Here is a 22,037-nt window from a genome sequence, read left to right as displayed (position 1 = left end):
ATTTCTGACGTTTTCTAACTTTCGGTGGCTTTAATCTGCGGCCACAGTGACGGCGGAGCTGCGAGGTTCAAAGCGACAGGCAGGGACGTCACGCAGCGTTGCCTGGATGTTGCCTCGGGATGACAGCTCGGGATAACAGCTCCTCCGCTGCGACGCGTGCTGTCACCTGCGCTCCGGCGCTTCGGCTGCTCCCGAGCAGCGCTCCCCCGGCGCGCCCCGCTTCTCTGTCCCAGCCCCGTCCTGCTTTGCCGGGGCTGTGTCCCCGGACCCCGCCGAGGCAGCCGCGGAGGTGCGTCCGCCCGCGCCCTCTGGAGCTCCGCGTGCTAAGGCTGTGAGCAGCGAGGTGAAAACACTGCTCTCATCAGAATTCAGATTCTGCATTTTGCTCTTCTCCGATGTTTAAACGCACTCAGCAGCATCAACTTAAATACCAGCTTTAACACCGTGGAATGTTATCACTTCATTTTCCCCTTTAAATCTACCCATAGGTGTATGTAGGTTTTATTTGAGACACTTCTTGCCAACACAAGTTTCTTTGAGGGTCCACGACATCCCCAGTCTTTCCCGCCCTCTTTGAGTCAAATCGTGATTCCGAATTCTGGTTCTCGGTTTGGTGGGAGGAGCCCGCGCCCCCCGGCTCCTCCCGCCGCGCCTGCGCGGGGCCGCCCCCTCGCTCCCGCTGCCCCACTCCCGCTCCCGTTCCCGCCGCTCCCTCCTCCTCCCCTCCCCTCCCCTCCCCTCCGGCAGCCGCTGGCGTTTGGCGCCGGGAGCCGCCCCGCTGCCGCTGCTGCTCCCGCATGGAGCCGCCCGCCTGAGGGACGGCCCGCGGCCGCCCCGCCCTCGCTCCAGGTGATGCCGGTGACCGGGGTGACGATGCCTCCGGCGAGGCGGCGGCGGCCGCTGCTGATGGAGGAGGCGGAGATGATGATGATGATGATGATGATGATGATGATGATGATGATGATAGTGATGATGGGCTCCGCCGCCCGGCCCTGCTCCTGAGCGGCAGGAAAGCGCCAGCGGCCGGCTCCCCTCCTCCCCCGAGATCGCCCGGCTCCCCCCGGCCGCCGCCTCCCCCACTCCGTCCTCGATGTCTCCTCCGCGGCGCGGAGCTCCCTTGGCCGCCTCCCCGCCCTGTCGCTCCTCGCCGCCGCCGTCTCCCTCCCGCCCCGCGGTCCGGCGGCTGCCGGACCCCGCCCGGCGGCGGCACCATGAAGGTGGAAGCGGGGGACAACTCCATGATCAACCTGTCGGTGCAGCAAGTGCTGAGCCTGTGGGCTCACGGCACCGTCCTCCGCAGCCTCACGGGTAACGGGGCAGTGCGGGCCGGGCGGCTGCGAGGGTGCGCTCCGGGGCCGCAGCACAATGGAGGGCGTGGGGGTGGCGGTGGCGGTGGTCTCCCTGTGTGCTGCGCGTAGGGAGGGCTGGTGTTGGTGTTCCCGAGTCTCTCCGGGTGCCTGCATGCGTGCTCTGTGAGCAGGTATATCGGGTGTGTCTCTGTGTGTGTGTGTGTGTGCGTTTGTGTGTTTGCGCCTGCTGTGGGGTCCAGGGAAGCGGGCGGGGTCCGTGTGAGGTGTTGGTTGGGCTGGGGTGTGTGCCCGGTGTCTGGGATGCCTACCCGTGCAAAGGACGTGAGCGTGTGGGATGTGCCCCCTCACTTCTTTATGCCCATTTATAATAAAAGAAGGCTAATGGCACGGGGTGTGTGTATGCGAGTGAAGTGATGAGTACCTGTGCATGAGTGAAGGATTGTAGAAAGTGTGTGAGTGTATAAATACGTATGGAAGGCTGGGGTATATTTGTGGAAGTGGTTGTATTTTTATTTTATTGGCATTTGACAGAGGGCTGTGAAAAACCAACTAGAAAACCACAAAGTTGAACGTGGAGAATCAGAGACTTCCCCCACTACCCCTGGGTGTACCTGTGGATAATGAGACCTGTGGGAGTGAATGAGGTGACAGTTGTTTTCTTACAAGTAGTTGTAATCTTAAGCATCTGGGATTCTTAAAGACTGAGCCCGTAAAATTCTGTGAACCAAAGTAGAGTCAGGTCCTTCACCCTCTGTTAGGAGAGGGGAGCTTTGGCTTTTGGCAAGAACTGGCTTTGTTCTGCTCAGTCTCAGGCGGAAAAATAGGTGTGGACTACTGTGAGACCCAAGGCATACAGTGGAGAAGAGTATCTTCTCTTATTCTGTCCTTGTGGAAAGAAAAGCATAAGCTTCCACCTCTGAACAAACAGGGTTGGGTGTCAATAGCAGAGATGTAACTGAGTAAATTCTTCCTGCTAGGTTGTAGGGGTGTATTAGGTGGTGACAGATTAGTGGGAAATGTTGAGTAGGGGTAGGTTTTAAACAGTTATGGAAATATTCTAATATTTATGAAAGAGTATTAGGTCACCTTTTTGCACTCTGTAGTAATGGCTAATAGATATATTCTGTTTTCTTTTTTAATCTTTTAAAGGTGGAAGAAGTGTGATGGAAATAGAAGTGGGATGAAAATGAAGTGTAGCTGAGGTTGAAACTGTAGCAAACAGAAAGTGATTATCTTTATTGTTCTTTTAACTTTCAGGATGCATCTTAGTGTAATAAAAAAGATTAACATTTTTATATTTATCTGATCTATGAACTTTGTAGTGTGTGTCTGTAATTAGAGTTTCCAGGTATTAGTGTGGTGACACACTAAATACAGCTCACTTCCTGAGTAGTTACTTTAACATAGCTGCTTTAAAAACTTGTACTCTTAAAGGAAAAAGTTCACAATGGATTTCACTTTGCTTTGTGTCAGACATCCTCTATAAAGTTTTTCTTATTAGATCATTATGCAGCATAGGCGTTTCTATGAAATTCAGGGCTGAGAGTTATAATCAGCTCATTTTTTCAGTGCTTTTGCAATAAGATAAGGGCTTACATAAGGTATTTTTAATGTGGAATTTTTTTTTCTTTTTTAACTTAAAAATATGAAAAATTATTTTTTATCCATTGTAGTGTTGTTGGAGAATGTGTCACTGCCAGCTGTAGTTGCTGTATCTAATTTAGTGCTTAAATGATGCCTGCTCTTATAGCCATAACCTCTTGACCTGAATGTTCTCATGGACTGTCAGCAGTCCAAAACTTGCACTGGATTTAAAAATCTTTTCCACAGGTTAGAATATATATTGATATGATCATTGATATTAACAAAGAGCTGAACTAGTTACATGAGCCCTTCCTTACTCCTTATCAAAGTAAACTTTGTTCAAGACCAGAAATTCTGTTCTTTTCCCTGCCAAGAAAATAGGTTTGTGAATGAGTTTATCTTCTTTGATTACTTAATCCATTCCCTTTTGCACTTCTGTTAGGTTTAAGGAGAAACTTCTCCAGAATATTGGGAAAAGAAAATCATTAATTAATATGCCATGTTCCATGAATATTCAAGACTGCCTCGTGGCCACTTTTGGACTTAACATTGTGGTCTGGACTGGACTTTCAAGTTGCACAACTGAAGATTTATCTCCTTTAGATAAACCATTTTGATTATGTTTTCACAAACATGTTGCAAAATGTCATCAGCTTCCTTCTTAAAAATATGTTAATTTTCTGAATTTTTCAACAGGGTCCTGATGTGAGCTCCAGCCTAAGCCAGGAATGCTTCATACCCTAATAGTTTTGGTGGGCTCTTTTTCTTGTCAATGAGAAACTGAGAGATTATTTTTCTACTGTATATGTGAATCGGGTTCAACATAAAAAAAGGAAATCCTGTCTTTCGTTCGTGACCTCAAATACCCAGGGGACCACAGACAAGTTCATTGCTGCCACATGCACATCACACCCTCTAACAGCTAAAGCTGCTGGTGTTGTTCCTTTTAGCTGAACGCAGGCCCATCTCCATGGGGTGCTTGCTCCCCATCTTCCTGACCTCTCCTGGGAGGTGGAAGTAAGGCTTTTAGAATCATGAGAGAGGTGGGGTGGCTTTTACCTCACTCTTTGTTGCATCCTCCAGTATATCCCCAGAACACCTCCTTTATATGAGCTGGTTGTGTTTAAGAGTTAGTGCTAGATCAGGGTTTACTGGAACAAATCAGATAGCAGCTGAATTTGAACTGGAAAAGGAGAAAAAAAATCCCATTATTAATATCCAGTAAAATAAAAATTGTTTAAAGGCTGCTTCCACAATAAAGGACTTGGCAATATTTCTACTAATAAGAAGCTCCTAAGCTCCATCCTGTGCTAATTTGTCCCAGATTGTCTGGATTTTCTTTGCCCCCTATGCTGTTACTTGAGAGGACTACTCTGTAATTTGAGATTTAAATGATCCTCAGCAAAGTGCTTTTTTCCCCACTTAATGCAGCAAAAATGTTAACATTACCAAACAAAAATTTGACTGTATTGTTGATAACTTTGAAAGTACCAGTTAATACAGTAATTAAGGACAGGACCTGGTGCTGAAGAAAAAAATATAGCACGTAAAGAGCTGAGTTACATTTGTAGTTATCATATGCTGTCACTTCATCTGAGTGCTTTGAGTCTATAAGCTACAGGAATCTAACATTACTGGTTTTTCTAATTCTAAATTTGACATGTGCTACTTTGTTGACTTAAATCTGTATTTTTGTATTCTTAGTACAGGTGCTTATTGCTTGACTACCTCTGTAAGTAACAGTAGTAGGCTAAGTACTGGGCTTAGAATAGAAAGAGACACTTTGTTTTGGAGTAATCAATTTTGATTTATGACATATTGTCGGCAATCATTACTCATCTGGCAAAACAAGATTAGAAGTAAAGTGCTGAAGATTAAGGACTAAGGAGATACTCCGTGTTTACTGAAGCTGAGTGGCAGTAGAACAGCATATTGATACATTATATAGATAATATTTGAAAATCATTTATCTACTTGGTAAGATGAAACTGTTGATGGAGTGCAACTTCAAGTCTTGATAAGATGGAAGTGATATGAATGTTATTCTAACACAATGACATAAGTCTTTTCCTAATCTCTAATGTTGTCTATGTCTACACTAATATATATCTATAAATGTGTTTCTGTAGTACATAAGCATAATGTATGCATGATATCTATCTGATATGTATAAATACCAGAATTAACAAAGTGCTCTAAAACTGGTGTGATTGGGCATTAATTGCAAGGTATTTGAGTTTTGCAGCTTTTCTGGTGGGAAAAAAATCCCCAGCTGAGGCAAACCAGAGGAAAGGAGTGTAAACGCTGTCTTAAATCTTCTTTTCAGTTTAACCACTAAGAATTATAAGCATGAAAAATGTATCTCAGTTGTTCCTATTAGAAGAGCTGTGACATCTTTGCAATATACTGAACCTCACGATGCTTGTAAACTACTGGGCCTTCCCTAGTTCCTGTACTTCTCTAGGAACTGTGGAGTTTTGATAGACCTATGTTGTGTTTTGGTGAGTTCAAGTAATTTGGGTACTCTGAAAGTAAACTTTGAAGTTTTTTTAGGGTCAAGCAAAAGACGTTGCAAGTGTTTTGTTGGTTTGCTTTTTGTTTTTTTTTAGTTTCATACTATTCATATATCTATAGGGATGTTCTTTGAGGGCATGACTAAATAAACTGAGGCTAGGTGAGTATTTGAATCTGTCTAAAAGATAGAGGTAAATCATTACCTCCATAACAGCAGGTAATGCTGTCAAAAGAGACAGCTAATTAAAACAGCTGCACAAAGACTGAAATTGGACTGTGCTTTTTTTGTCAGGGTAGCAATACATAAATTTATGCTGCTTAAAGGATCAGTCAGTGTACAGGACATAAATAGCCTGAGACACTTCAGTCTCACTTCCTCTTCCTTAGAGATGGTGCAAGTCAATTCAGCAATCAAACTACTCAGTCATTTTTGGACAAGTGAAGTCTTGGCCATTTGTGTTCAGAGGTCCTTTCTCTATTCTTTAGTGGCACCTCTCAGTGTTATTCCCAACCCATTCTTTGTGTCTTTCAGTGTTACTCTAAGATACTGTTTTGGAGAGTCATCTCTCTTCATGGTTCGGGGGTTAGATGATACTGAATTTTACAGAGCATGAATAATTCTCTGCCCTCACCGTATCAGGGTACGAGTGTCTGCGTTGTCCTCTAGGTGAATGGAGCTTAAGGTCTCCTCTGATTTGCTTGAAGGGTTGTCTCTCTCCTTACCTCATTCATCCCTGTTAAACAACTTACTTGGTCGGCTTCATCACTCACCCTACAAGCAGAAGTAAATAAATGACTGGGTAGAACTAGCAGGCATAGAAAGAGTAAATAAAGGAGGATGAGAAAGGATAGCTTCTGGCCTTTCCTAGGGAAGGTGCTTGGAAGTGATTTGTCCTGTTTCAGCTCCTACATGATGTTTTAAGGCATACATGACATCTTAAGGAAGGGAGGTCATAGTTTAACAAAGCTCCAGCTGCTTTTGTGTCAAACAAGGAATATTTCTGGATGTTCTCTAATTTCCTTTTCAATAAGCCTGCTGCTTTTAAGGAGTAGGAGGAGAAAGTGTGTAGCAAAGAACTGAAGTTTCTATTTCTTTAGCCAACAGGACATTTTGGTGCTGGTTCTATTCTCAAGCCTCCTGCCCTAAATATAAAGTGAGGGGTGATGTTAATTTTCCTTGAGCCTTATTTGGAACGTAAATAAGACCGAAGATAGTTGCTCACTGTGGAGCTATTTTGTTGTGTAAGAGTTTGTAAATATTTTTGGTTTCTTAGTTACAGGAGAGTAGTTAGCCTTCCCATAAGCTTTCATTTTCTTCTAAAAATACAGTCATCCTAGTGAGTTTTCCTAAGACTGGAAGTCATTTGTCTTTTCTACCTGATAAAGGTTGACAATGCCTACAAAATTTCCTAAAAGGTGATGCAGTGCCTAACAAATCCTGTAGAAATTATGGGGTATGACAGTGTCAGATTGCCACAGACTTTCTTGGTCCACATTGGTTAATAAATCCTCCTGTTGTCCAGCTGTAGGTCTGGCAGGGCTGCCATGTTCTATATTGGTAGATCTTTGGTTAATCCTTTTGTTTATGTGCTGCCACTTGAATAAAACAATGGAAACACCCAGGCTGTGCTAGTAATGGACCAGGCCTGTTAGGACAGCTGGAGAGGTTCCCTTCCCACAGATTAGGTCAGCCAGTCTTTCTTAACTTTAATAAGGGGCTTTGTGGAGTGACTGCTTGACACTCCTGCTGCTGTTCTGTCACAGTAGCTTCTGAGAATGATGAGACATTAATTTAGTGGAACAGTACCATGGTCATTATCCTTTTGCCAAGGTTTTTGACACCCATCTTGGGGCCAGGGGTGACGGGATGGAGGGGGATCTGATGAGAGCTGCTCTGAGCCACCCTCAGGATGTGGACGCATGTACCCAGGCACTCAGAAGGAAAAGCTGCACCTTGAACTACTGCTGAAGAATTCATTGGATGTGGATTTGCCAGCCACTTTCCTTGCTGCTCTTATGAGAGTCTTTTGGCAATCATGATTTAGTGGAGCTACGTCCTTGGGCAGACGTAGTGTTGCCATTTATGCCTGTGGGAAAGGGGAAGGGTTGAGCTACTCCCAAAGTACTGCTAAATAAAAAAGCTTGAACTCTTTATCTGTGCTATCTATATACGTATCCTACTGACAGTGGACTCCCAGGGTGGTGGTTATTGTGTAGCAGCATTTTTTTTCTCAGCATCTTTTCCCAGTATGTTTTGTGCTGCTCAGTATTTTTAAGGTTAGCTAATTGAGTTGTATTTTTTCCTCAAATAGTTGATATGAGTCAAGCTACATTAATACAGGCTTGGCTCATAAGCAGTAAGTATCTTGCTTTTGTAAGGAAGCTGGGGGTTTTTATTTTGTTCTATTTTTGAGGGGAACTGCAGCAAAAACTGAATTAATGACATTGTCATGGGATTATGGAATATGTACCCTTATTTACTAAGTTCTGTAATGATACATACCCACTGTAGCTCACTTAAAAGGGATTTTTTTTCTTTTATTTACTCACCCTTTTGATTTGTAGAATGTTTTTAGAAAGTTGACACCAAGTGAGAAGGGTTCTTGAGTTACTGTGTGGCTCCATTGATGGTTCCAGGGTTCCAGCTTTTTCTTTGAAGGTGCTCATCACGTCTGCCAATCTTCAAAGAAGTGTTTGTGCTCCAAACATTCTCATGATCTGACGCCCTTTTTAGTAATTCAAATAATAGTCACTACCTCTCTCTGAAGTTCTGTACTGAGCAATTGGAAGCAAGGAGTTAGATGTGTTAAAATTTCATGTTAAAATGATAATGTTTTTATTTGCACCTTTGAAGCTAATTTGATGGAGCACTCTATTACAGCTCCTGGGTGTAGATAAGCTAAAGTCTTTAATCTCAGTTTTCCCATCTGATGTTACCTGATGCTCTTATTTGTGAGGGTGGGGTGTTGGGAGACAATGAAAGATCCACAACTGCCCCAAAATAAAAACTCACAACGCAAACAAACCCCAAACCAGTTCTTGACTTTTTCCTCCTTCAGTCTTTGTGTCAGAGAATATTTCATTCAACAGAAGCAGTTAAAATGCTCACTATGAAATTGCAGTCAACACTATTTAAAGAAGCCGTTAAAGGAATTATGGCTTCTTGTAAAAAAATATCAGAATTATAGTTTTTGCTGGAATCCTTTTTATAATTTTTAATATAATTCAGCTAATCCTTTATGACAGACTGCTGAAATGAGGAAAGAGTCTTGAGCATGTGCTGATGGTGTCACATGTATCATTTTTAAGATGGAAATCATTATTGATTTTCTCTTACTATTGATTGTTTGCAATGTTTTAAAGTTTCTTACTTATAAAGTTCTTGTCTTAAAAACATTAACCCTTTATTTGACTGCTTTCTTTCAGAGATGTGGTACTGGGTTTTCCTCTGGGCTCTCTTCTCCTCTCTCTTTGTCCATGGTGCTGTGGGAGTATTAATGTTTGTGATGCTGCAGAGGCATAGGCAGGGGAGGCTGATATCTGTCATTGTGGTCAGCATTGGATTTCTGGGTTCTATAACTGGAGCAATGATAACCAGTAAGTCTGCCTTTTGTTCTTGTTTGGGGGGTTTTTTTGTTGTTTTGGGGTTTTTTTCCTTTCTATTTTACATCTAATTTCAAAAAAAAAAAACCCAAAAAATGCTTTTCTTAATTAATTGTTAATTGTTTATTAAGGATTTTGCAATAGTTATAGAGTGGCTTCCCCCTAACCTCCCAAAAAAGAAAAATTAAGCTTTGCTGATGTTTTTGGTGAAATACTGTTTGTGAAGGGCATCTGTTACAGAGTTTCTTACAGAATTACATGAATGGCTGCCACTCAAGATACATTTTTTCAATATTTCTTGACATTGTATCCTCAGATAGATGCAACAATTTTTTCTGTTAAAGCCCAAATTTTCTCAGAGCTGTTGTTAAAAACCCATGCTCATGTTTAAAACATTGCAGGAGGTAGGAGTGTGTTATACAGTGAAGTGTGGAAGGCTTACACCTGACCAAAATATGACACGAGTTTGTTGCCAACAATGTTTGGAGGAAATGCTGCTCATCTGTCTTCATCTAGAGTTATTGGTATCGGATGCTGCTTTCCCATCTTTCCCTAGAAATTCTGTTATCTATGTCAGCACTGAAACATGGGCCATAAAACCTGCAGGACACTTTAATCATTCTTTGGTTTTATCATATCCAGCTCTGTTTATCAAATTTATAAATAGACTACAGTCGCTTTCCCAAGCAAGTAGGAGCATGCTGAGTTTTCTCTTGACAGGGGAAAAATAGTGAATGCTATTTTTTTCAGGAAAGAAGCACGTGCTTGTCTGCAACAGTGCTGGTAGGGAGTTCTCAGCATTAAAAAATATGTGTTCAATGGTGCCTATGTTAATTGAGCTGTAGTTTCTGCCCCAAAAATCTTCAGTGCTGCAGAAAAGATTGTCTGACTTGAAAGGTCTCTGAGGGTAAGGAACCGTAAATCTAGCAACCACCATATAGTCTGAAGGCAAAACTTCCCACCTTTCACTTTGGTTTTCCTGTGTTCTGCCCAGGTTATCAGAATAGTGGTAGCACTACCCATTCATAGAGGATTTGTGTCAGATTATTTCTTATTGCTGCTGAAAGACCTTCCTGACTATTGTTCTTCAAGGCTAAATAAAAATGCAAATGTCATAGACATTTCACTAAGACTTTCCTCAAAATGTTTTTTTTTAATTGCTACAAATTTCTCAGCCTAGAATTTCCACCAGTTAACACAGTATGGTTAAGTATAGCTATTTCATGTTGGGTTTTTTGTGGGAGGTTGGATTTTTTTTTTGTTTTTGCTAAGATAAGTTGGAACTAGTTGAGTGCCTTATGTTATATGTTATGCTGATTTTTGTTTTAGGATTAAAATGGCAATGGCCTGTTATAAGGTCAGCCATGCAGGAGCATTTCTGAAGAACTGAGATAGGAAATGTGGTGTTGAAAGATCCAAGCAGAGACTTTCACAGCTTTCTGTGGTGGGGAGGTTTCAAGGATCAGTGTCTTTCAAATGAAAGTACTTTGTGTCTTTTATCTTTGCATAAGAAGAGGAGCAACGCAGTTGTATTTTTAGCATCCAGTTTTGCAGGTCAAAACATTTAGCACGTAAGCAGTCCTGTTTGTGTGCATATTCATCTGAGAACTTCTCCAAGCTTCCACCGTAGACTTGTTATGCTGTTCCCAAAGGTTTTGCACAGAGCATTGCAACTTGCTTTGGCAAGTACTTTTACCTTGAAGTATTTTATGTTTCTGGCCAGAGCTCAGTTGCTTCATACTGATAGAAATTCTGTGGGGAGCTTTTGAAGGCAAATTATGGTGATCAAATATTAAAGAGGATTTTTAATAGCTATTATGCTGCAAACTGAGAGACTCGAGTTGAAATATCAGCTATTTGAATGTGCCTGGTCCAGTGCTTAAGAAATGGAAATAGCCAGCTGACTTCAGTTTCCACTTTTCATTTCCAGTCTTCTGCATTGTTTGTGTAGGAGAATGATGGCAGCCCAGACTATTGCACAATGCAAGTTTAATTTTGCTCAGGGAGATCTTTTAAACTTTCTGATGTTCTGGAACCTTTTTAGCAGCATATAGAAAAGCAGGAGACTCCTCTGTTTCTTAGCTTTGAAAAGTCATGTAAATTAAGGGTAATTAAAAAAGGTATTGAAAAATTACAATCAGAAGGGAATACAGTAAAAAAGAAAAAAACAACAACAAAACCCTAAAACCATAATAAAAACAAACAAACCCACAAAGCAAGAACCAAAAAAACCCCACCAGGCCAAACAAGAATATATAAATACCAGGCAGCTTAAGGCAAGGATTTTAGCTGTATTTGATCCAGAAGGGCCTGTCCTTCCTTCTCTTCCCCAGCACACTCCTTTTTGGTGACAAATTCTCATTTCCCTCCTTGGCAGCCTATTGTACATACTTTTGGCTCTACCCCATCTGGGCTGGGTGATGCATTACAGGTTGTACTGCACACTGCTATTGATGTAATAACACATAATTAGCAAACGAACAAATTTTTATTGTTTTATTCTGGATACTTCCCAGAGTATCTCAGTGTTTTCTTTAAGCCCAAAATTTCTGTTATTGATCTAGTAGTGACAATTCTGGTATACTTTTTTGGCCAATTTGAATTTGCTTTGAGAGTTCAATCTGAAAAATAATTTGAATGTCAGTAGTGGGCTCAGTCGAAAGGATGTCTTTCAGGTTTTGACAGCAGCTAGCCAAGGAACAAATAGAAAAGCTTAAGAAAGGGAGCTGAGTGAAATACCATCAGGCTAGCCTTCTGGTGAGATATTTCAGACAAAATATACTTTACAGAATATGTTTTTAAAAAAACCAAAACAATAAAAATAAATTAACCCCAAAATTGCCTAACAGTATGAATAATGTGTGTTTGTAAGTGCTGTTATGGCCACACTCATGAGTGAATTCTGGTCTTCCTAAAGCTATTGTGAAACTGAGGTGATACTTTTTGAAGATGTCAGATGATTCAGATGCTGATTGTACTTACAGAAAGTCTGGTGTGACTCAATGTATTTCTGTGTCTCTAATGGATTTTTGATCACTCCAGCAAACTATTCCTGTTAGTGACTGTGCAAAACCAAAAAAAAAATCCCATTTTTTATTTAACTCTTGCTTATTATTTAAAAAAATTATGATGACTTTTCAGTTCTCTTTGAGCCTGAAAGAGCCTCTGTGATCCCTGAAGGCATTTAATTATGACTAGATAGGCTCTGAGACAATGCATACTAAGGTCTATAATTAAGTTTTTGGTTTGGTTTAGGTGGATCCTGGCCTCTTGATATTATATTTCAAATGTGAATTTGCACACAAATGTACAAGAAAAATTATCTGTTGAGTTTGGAATTTTTTTATGTGCCACAGCTCAAAATCTAATTGTATTGGTTAGAAATTTCCTCTCATGCACATTTATGGTAAACACTGCAACCTTTTCCCTGGTTTGCTGGATTTGCTAAACAATTGTTAACAATTCAGTAGTTTAAGTCGAAATGAACTCATTTAGTATGACCACTTTATTCAGTGAAATATTGAATGAAGCTGCTAAAAGTGTGTTTACAATTGTTTTGTTGACACTAGCAGCATCATTATTCTTGTCTTCTCCCTGCCTATACAAGCAGTATTAAACCACTCTTCAGACCTGGTCAATTTTTAGAGGACTGTCTTGCTACCTTTTCATACTGGCACAAGGCAAAAAATGTTTAAAAAAAATTTGAAGATGTGTACAGGGAAACAAGAAGATTTGATTTTCTTAAACAGATGATGGAAAAGTTGATCTGGTTCAGCTGGGAAAATCATTCCTGAAGGATATATATAAGTATAAAAATACAGGCAAGGCTGGTAATTGTGTCATGCCATGAAGTAATGCAGTGTTTGGTAATGTTCTATAAATAGCTGACACACAGAGTAGATAATTTGTCACGTATGTCAACCTTGGCTTTTTCTGTGATTTGATCATTGTTTTCCTTGTGATTCTTAGGTGCTGCAGTAGCTGGAATTTACAGAGTAGCAGGAAAGAATATGGCTCCCCTAGAAGCTCTTGTCTTTGGCGTTGGACAGACAGTACTGACATTAATTATCTCATTTTCAAGAATTCTTGCAACGCTTTGAAACTTATGTAGAAAGGGGAGAGAAAAACGTCTTTAATCTGAAGAGAAGCTTCCTGACAGTGAATTCATCAGCTTATGAACTCGAATTCTAGTGCAAGAGGAAGGAAGCTATGTGGAAAGTGCACTACAAATCTCGAGGCTCAGTCAAATGAGCAGGCTGTCCTCTAGTGTTGGAACTGCTGCACTCCTGCACTGCGCCTTAACGTGCCTCTGTCACGGGCCAGGGGGGATCCCGTGTGATCCAAGCAGAGATGGAGCACCTACGTGCTTGGTGGTGGCATCACTGTCCTTAACACCTTGGAATGAAACAGAGGAGCCGTCCTGAAAGTTGCTCCGTGTGCCAAACTTGGGGTTCAGTTCTGAGCGGGTGGCTGGGTAAGCTCTGGAATGTAGAAGAATTCTGTGAATGTGCACAATTCTCCTTGAATTCAGGTGAAATAGCAAGATAACTGACTTTTGTGTATTAGAAGAATCTCTCTGACTGCTGAATATTCTTGTTCAGCATTCAAACAACTGTCAGAAGTGTTTCAAAATGTAGATTAATTTTTATGGGGTTTAAGAACCACAGCTTTAACAACCCTGATATAATTAGCACTATGTGAAGAATGGCTCGTGGCAGTTGTGTTCCTTGGCACATTTCTTCATGATTTTAGCCTGTCAGAAATCAGGAGTTTAAGGTGACTATATGAAGGTTATTAAGTACAAGCTGTTGTGTGTGCACGAACAAATCTTAAACTGATGTTTTCCTTGAAATTACTTTGTCTTAAACATAGAGATGGCTGCCAGCCCTTCTGCAAACCTCAGTAAAAGGGTACTCATTGCAAATAAACTCCCTATATTTAATTAAGCACCCCTACATGTATTCTGTAAGGAAAAAACAAGTACAACACACTCTCAGAGAATACACCTATGAGGAAAATGGAAAGGGTTAACAATATGATACCTTGGTTTTCTACTAAACAAAAATATTAAGTGTAATAAAATAGTTACCATACTCCAGATATTTGTAAGTGGGGCAGCACCAATGTATTTACTACCTTGTTTCTGAACACTTTGTATCTTTGGAAAGGTTAAGATACCTGGAACTTTCAAGTACTTAGCTTTCAGTGGTTTGTGCTTTTCTAGTTTAAAAGGGATGGAGTGATGTTGTGCATGTGAAATGTCATAAATGTGAGTATTTGGAGTAAAGAGAAATTTTAAGTCTAATGAGTAATTATTTATGAAATACAAAATTTATAGGGCATAAAGCAATCTTTTACATCTTTTCTCAGCTTAATGCTTTTCAGCAGTTGTCTCTTAATGATGATGGGGAATAAATCACTTAAAGGTTTTGCTGTTATGATGTCAAAAAGACTTTTAGGACTGTCACAAACACTGACACCTACTGCACATCTAAAAGAGTATGTTTAAAAAATAACTTGCAATCCAGGCATTGCTTAGTACTTTAAAATATAATGAATTAACCTGCCTGCCTTTATCTTATTCCACAGACATTTCTTTAAAGTACTAAGAATGCTAATAGTATTAGTTTATTTTTAAAAGCATTGAAGTCTTGTTTGGAAAACATACAAAGTTATGGGCTTTGCAGGGAACAAGTTAAAGTATATGTTTATAAATATTTTCAGTGTTATTTTTACTTTTAATTTCTTCAAAAATGGGGCTGAATACATATACTGTCACTGGTTTTTAATGTCTTCAAAAACCTTCCTGTGGTTTGTTTTTTTGTCTTTTGTCTTTTACTTTCTGCTTATAATTTTTGGCACATGACCGTTGCACTTTAATAGACAATGAAATTATGACATCTGTAACAAGCAATTGAAATTTTCCCCAATGTCTTTAATTGTGAGAAAACTGGTTTCAGGTATTTAAGTTAAATTGAGTAATAAAGTGATTGAAGATATTTTTCCTAATGTGCCTTGTTACATATATGGTTAGGTGGGAGGATTTAAAAAAAATTGTCACATCTTCATTCTTGTTCTCTTTTGATTATTTCCAATTAATTTGGTTACTTGATACAGCGTCTTGTTCAACAGAGTTTAAAACATTTTATTTGACAACCTGGAAATGCTTGTCTGGATCAAAAGCAAACACATCGCAGAGCACTGTGTTCGGTAATTTAGATAGTTTCAGTGTGAGATAAAGGCATGAGACATATTCACAAGTTCCAAATTTCCTTGAACATCTCAATTCTTAAATTTTGTAGGAGGCCATTATGCTGCCACTGGTCAGTGGCTGGCTGTCTTTCACAGCAGACTGCTGCCAACTGATGAGAGACATGTGCTTGTACTGATGAACTTCATTCTTCATTTCAATTACTGTGCCAGTGAAGTTGTTGCCATTGTAACTCTCCCCCTTGGACAAGGAGGCATCATTGCAGGTTTTAAGCTACGTTTCTCCAAATAATTTTTATTGCATAAGTACTTGTGTTCACTTTTAAAATGTGGTTGTGTGCTTAGTTCTCTCTGCATTGTCTGGCATTATTGCCTGGCAACAAGGGAAGGGAGATAATGTAATGCTTGAGTGGCCTAACAGGGACAAGGCTTTATTGGACAGAAGTTTGTTTTCAGCTGTTTCTTGTGAGGAGTTTAGAATGATGAAAAGTTTGTCTGTGAAGAGTTCTTTGATCACAGCATGAACATACTGCTTAATAACTCCAGCAGTGAAAGAAAGTGTAAGTGGCCTTATGTCTGCAAAACTTGGAATTTTCCTTCCATATCCCTAGAAACAGTGTTGTTAAGCATAAGGTGCTTTAGTCAGTGTTTATGTGTGTGTCTGTATCTATCTCTATATATATGTGAATGAATGGTGGCCTTGTGGAGTGTGTTTTATACCTGTCACATGCTAACAACTGAAATAGCTTTTCCAGTAGAAAATAGAATTACTTTAGCTAGCCTCTCCTCCCCCTTCCACTCTTAATGAAGCTACAAAGGCATCTTGTGTGTGAATGGCACTGATGGTACCCTGGTTCACCCTTGGACAATGCAGTGTTGTCCACACAGGATGTTTTAGCACTATCTTCAATCAGCTCTGCCTGTCTCTGCATTGTTTCAAAGATACAATGCAGAGACAGGCAGATTCTGCACATTCTGCATTGTGCAGAACAGATAATGCATTGACACAGTTTAATATCTGGAAGAAGGTGGAGCACTCAATATATTATTTAATGTGGAAAAGCTACTGGTTTTTTAGAAGCTGCTGCTATGAAAGATTTAAACATTCCACACACTTTCAATTTATCAGTATGATCATAGAATTGTAAAATACCAGGTTGGAGGGGACCTCAACGATGGTCTGGTCCAACCTTTCCTGTCAATAGCATGATCTAGATAAGGTAGCCCAGTGCCCTGACCAGCCAAGTCTTTAAAGTGTCCCGTGCTGGGGAGTCCAACTCTTCCCTGTGGATTTTGTTCCAATGGCATTATTCCAGTGTCCAAGTGGAATATCACAAAGTAATTTCTATGCATGACCCTTCATCTTTTCCACGTGACTGCTTGTAAAAAGGGAGTCTCTTCTTCTTTGTAGCCACCCTTTGAAAATTGGAAAACTGGAAAATTGGCATATGGTGATAAAGGCTCCCTTAAGCCTTCTTTCTTCAAGGCAGAATCAACCCAGTTCTTTGCCTTTCCTCATATGTCAGGCTTCCCAGAGCTTTGATTATCCCTGTGGCCTTTCTCTGGAGCCTTTCCAGCCTGTCCATGGTTTTGTGTGTTTTTTGCACATCAGGGACCAAAGCTGAACACAGAGAAGCCGGTATTGCAGGTGTGGCCTGTCAGGTGGCTGAGTGAGACTACTGGGATTTTATCTCTGGTGGTGATGCCCTTGTTGCTCCAGTCCATCATGTCAATGATCCCGTTGGCTTCCTTTGCCATAACAGCACACTGCTCACTCACATGGAGCTGCTTGTTCACCAGGACCCCCAGATCCCTTTCCACAGAACTGCTCCTCAGACAGGTCCATCCCAGCCTGTGCTGCACTCCTGGATTGTGTTTTGTCAAGTGCAAGATGTTACTCTCGTCTTTGCTGAACTTCCTAAAGTTCTCTGTACATCCTATCAATGTCCTTTTAGTTCTCAGTGTGTATTTTTCTGCTTTTCCATCTTTGGTACACTTCTCTTCTGGATTTCAGCAAATCCAGAGGTTCACAGTTAAGCCAAGGAGGTCTCTTGCTCTGCCTCTTTCCTGACCTTAAAGGGGATGAACTGTTTTAGTGTTTCCAGGAGACTGTTGGTGAAAAACTCCCAGCACTTTATCCTCCATAGCATCCCTTCCCATGGGCTATGAGCATAGTGAAGTTTGCTCTTCTAAATCTAAAATGTTTGTTTTAACACTGACCTTCAGCATGCTCAGCAGGATCCCAGTACTATGACCATGGCAGGTGAGGCTGTCCCTGAATGGAATTTCACAAAGCAGGCTTCCTTGGCTTGTGAGTAGCAAGTCCAGCAGTGCCTCACCCTTGACTGGCACATTTAACTATCTGTATTCCAAATATGTCCTCTACATACTCCAGAAATGTGATGGATAACATGTGGGATGCTGTATTGTTCTTCCAACAAGTGTCTAGGCAGCCAAAATCACCCATAGAACCAGGTTCTATTGACCCAAAGCTTTCTTAAGTGACCCAAATATTGTTTAATTCATGTTGTTTCCTTGGTTTGGAGGTCAGTAGCAGATGCCTGCTTGGAGATTCCCCTTGGAGATGACCTCTCTGACCTTGACTCAGGCATTCAACTGAGCTTCCACAATCTCTGTAGGCATTTACTGGAGGTAGTTGCTCTTTGGGTCCTCATCTTGGGAAGCAGCTGAGGACCATTTGGCACTGCTCTGATTGGCTTGACTTATTCCCCAGATCAAAAAATTTTGGTTTGATTCAAAACCTGTAGCAATGTTTCAGAAAAAAAATCTTCCAAAAATTATTGTCTTTAAATTTCTGGGTAATTTTGAGTTTATGGAACTAAGCTGTGTGCTGTGGCTAGCTATGACTTGCTGTTGACTTTTTTTTTTTTAAAGAAACCAATAATTTAACCAGCTGTGAACGTTCAACATGGATGTGAAGCTTGTCTGAACTTATCTAAAGTAGCTTGGTATTTTTGAAGTACACTGCTGTGATTGTGATAAAGAAGATAGTGTTTCCCTCTCAACATATTGTACATTGCTATTTATTTTGCTTACAATTTGTATTTGGGTTCTCTTGTGGGAGCCGCATATATAATGCCATTTGAGAAGAAAATGTAATGGAGTCTGAGCTCTGATAAGAACTGGGTCTTTTTTGTTTTAAGTTATGTATTTCATGCACTAGGCATATTTTAATAATGCATTGCTGGCATTCAATCTAAGTATTTATATCATGAGCATGTTAAAGTGGATGTTTTTGTACACAGCCATCCAACATCCCGTGTATAATTCCAGAGACACAATAGTGTTGCTTGGTGTAGCAAATTGTGGATTAATCAGTTAGCCTCCCTCCCTAGAAAGTCTGTGACTCTAATAAGGCCTAGAAATGCAATTGTGAACCTGAGAATGCTTTTCAGTTGCTCTTCTGTTTCTAGAAATAGGTTTGTTTTACCGTATGCGTATTTCAGTTAAGGGGAAAAACATGGAGATAAGTTACAGTTGTCATCCTAATAACCTATCTAATGCCAAGCAATTTGAGACAAAATGAAATTCTGAATGTTGTTCATAAATTATGATGGAGCACTGTTGTTATTACATTTCAAAGGTTCCATACTGCTAGAGTTTGGTACCTCCTTGATGTTTCTCACAGGCAGCTCCTCCAAGCATTGACTCTTCCTTCTTCTCACTGTAGTCAACTGACTCCAGTTCCCCCTCGACCACCCAACCCACTCTTTTATAGCACTCTTCTTCTTATTGGGCACAGCTGGGGCCTGTTAGAGTCAGGCCTGTTCCTGATCTCTAATAATTGGCTCAGCTGCAACTCCTTAGGGGTAAGATTACTTTCTCTACTACCTTTTATTTTCTTATATTGTATCCCCCTACAGAGTATTACATACTCAAAAATGCTAAAGCATAACTGTTTTTCAGAGTTACCAAAATTGAGCATACAATTGCACCAGCATATGGATGGGATACCTTTTGAATTATAACTTTTTTTTTAGTTTTTAGATTGGGAGCAGCCCAAGGTGGAAAGACTGTTTAAATCCTCAGCTGAAGTAATAAATGTTCTTTGAGTAGACATGAATTTAACAGAGCTGAACATTTGTTTTGGGCTAATGGTCAGATATTTGGTGGTGATGTTGATCACCACCATCATCCTCTGTTAGAGCAGTGAGATCCTCATCTGGGTTCATTAATTTGTGTATGTAACTGCACATAATTTTGGGAAAATGAAGCTATCATAGAAACTAGAATGCAACCTGAGTACATACATTTGATATCATAAAATTGTGACAGATTATGTCCTGAAGCATGCTGTTTCTGCTGTTCCCCACAGTTGTGCCTGAAGTTACACATGAAATTCAGGCTGTGCATTAATTCTAAATGTAATCACAAGGACATCTCAAAGTCTGTGAAGATTGGGGTATTCTCCCAGTGTAGCAGGTATATTAAAAAAAATGTGCTCTAAAAAAATGATCTAAAGAAATATTTTCTTTCAGGAACACACATTTTGTCACTTCTGATTGCTCATCTTGAGTTACAGAAGGCTTTAGGAAGCTACTGCATAAATCCTAGCAGGGTTTGATAGCTGTTGAAGGGAATGGATAGTAAATCTTTTTGTGCTTCTTCTGAGGACCAAAACACTAAGGCAAAGTATATACTGAAGAGACATTTCCAGTGAAATAAACAATACTTGGTTGATACAAATGGCATTCCTTTTGATTTGACTAGACTTAACTCTCTAGGCTTACTTGAGAAATTTAGTATCAATACTGAAAAATCCATTTTGGATTATCCACCAATATAAGGTATATAAGATCTAAAAATCTAAAACCTTTTAAAATTACTTGGCTAGAGGTTTTACTTGTTTGAAATGTGCCTAAATTTTATACAGATAATGAAGTTCTGAAGTCCTTGATATTTTGGCTGTTTTAGAGGATAATCAGATATCTATAGAACTAAACCTTTGACTGTGACAATATATAGAATAGCACATAATTCTTCAAAAGTGCTTACAGAAGCCACTAAGAATAAATATCTATTTTGCAGATAGAAATAGTATTTAGCATCTGCATTGATAACTTTAAGAGTTGTACTCTAAGCTTTACAAATACAAGTATTATAACCACTTGGGTTTGGCTGAACAAATAGGAGGGAAGGAAAATGGGAATCTGAAAATCTTTAAAAATGACAAAGGTAAAAAATTTCCATTAGTCCACTGACAGCCTTGTGCTCCTTCAGTACAGCTTTTCATCAAGCATGACTTAAACAATACAACCTTGTTGGTGTCTCACCATAAACTGTCTTGTTGATAAGAATGCATTCTTCAAACTTGTATTAGGAATAGATGTTCATATCTTCACTTTATGGAGTTACCTAAGCTAAAGTGTTGTGACCTAGGCAAAGTTAGGAAGCTCAAAGATAGCAACAACTGTGATGGAGAAGAGTGACTTAACATTTAGTTGATTTATGCTTTGTACAGGACTCTGTTACAGTGTGCAAAAGGTACTTGTTTCAAGTGTGGATGTACTGCATGCTCATGTAATAGTTTAGCCCCAGTTAAAAAAGGGATGGCATTTAAGTTGTAAATACTGTATACAACTATAGTTCATTTTTTTAAGCAACTTTTTTATTTCCCTGTTTGTGTACAGTTCTCTATGTACATATTTAAAAAACCTAAAACAAACAAACCACAACATTTTGAGAAACTTTTGTAGTTATCTTTTGCATTTTAATTGTGTTACAACCTAAATATGTACATTCAGCTGTCTGTTTAGTTTGAAGGTTTCATTGCATGCTTTCAAGTTCTTTGAAAAACAGCAATAACAGTTGGACAACTATTTAAAGTAAAACATTCTTCTGCACAATTTCCACTTCCATTCTTTAGAATGCAGACACAGTGGAACAGTTGTCCAATTGTAAGATTTAAAGACTCTTTAGGTAATTATTTCTATTTCTTTTATTTTTGGTAGTTGGAAATGTCTCATAGCAGCTTATAAACAGAATTTGCAAGTTAAACATGATTTCTCATGCTCATTTATTTAACTAAAATTTTCTATTGAAATATTTTCATAAACTTTCTGTAGCTTATTGCATGTTCTTCTAAGTAATCATGAAGCTATGTGTCAACCTCTGTATGAAATACTCTGACAACACAAGTTTTACATTTTGTGAATCTGGTTGAAATGTACAGGTGTACACATAAAATAAAGCTAAAAATAGTAAATAAATGATGTACCTTCCTGTAGACCACAGTGGTGTGTCCTTGCAATTGTCTGAATTGTGATTTATAGATAGACAAACCCCTCACTGGTACCTGTGTGAGCACCAGACTGAAGTGTGCTGTGAGCAATACCTTCATTTCTCCATTGTTTCCACACACAGCTTTATAACCTATGGCCTCTGTTTCTTACAGTCAAACTTTAGCATGTGGGGAAAAAAATGCCTGAGCAAATGAATCATCTGTAAATGGCTGGTTACAGCAGAAACTGAGGCAGCTGCTTCTGTGGTTATAATAAGGAAATGGTTGTATGGAGTTTAGAAAACAAATTAGTTGCAGAAATGAGAACCAGATTGATACAGTTCATCAGGTTAAACCAGCTCACAAGAGAAAGCTGTTTGGGAAAAATATGCTTAGTCAACATGATGTAAATGTTTAAATGTTTTTATGGTTTGGGTTTTTGTTTTTTTTTTTTTTTTGTTTTTTTTGTTTTTTTTTTTTTTGGTGTTTTTTGTGGTCCTGCTGAGGTATATAGCTGCTAGTTATTCCTGCTTTTGCCCCATGTACTTAATTTTTAAGGAAGTCTAAATCATGAT

At 39.7% G+C, this 22,037-nt stretch overlaps 1 protein-coding gene across 1 annotated transcript; it reads left to right on the top strand.

Moving 5' to 3' along the window:
* The first annotated feature begins 724 nt into the window (after positions 1-724).
* Positions 725-21,468, top strand: TMEM170B (transmembrane protein 170B). Its single transcript, XM_059852433.1, has 3 exons — positions 725-1,308; positions 8,835-9,005; positions 12,981-21,468. The coding sequence occupies exons 1-3, from the start codon at positions 1,212-1,214 to the stop codon at positions 13,109-13,111; spliced, it is 399 nt and encodes a 132-aa protein (XP_059708416.1). The 5' UTR covers positions 725-1,211; the 3' UTR covers positions 13,112-21,468.
* Positions 21,469-22,037: the final 569 nt, after the last annotated feature.

Source organism: Haemorhous mexicanus, chromosome 1 (genome assembly GCF_027477595.1).
Source record: "Haemorhous mexicanus isolate bHaeMex1 chromosome 1, bHaeMex1.pri, whole genome shotgun sequence".
In the NCBI taxonomy this organism is placed as follows: Eukaryota; Metazoa; Chordata; class Aves; order Passeriformes; family Fringillidae; genus Haemorhous; species Haemorhous mexicanus.
This window is presented reverse-complemented; position numbering and strand designations above follow the sequence as displayed.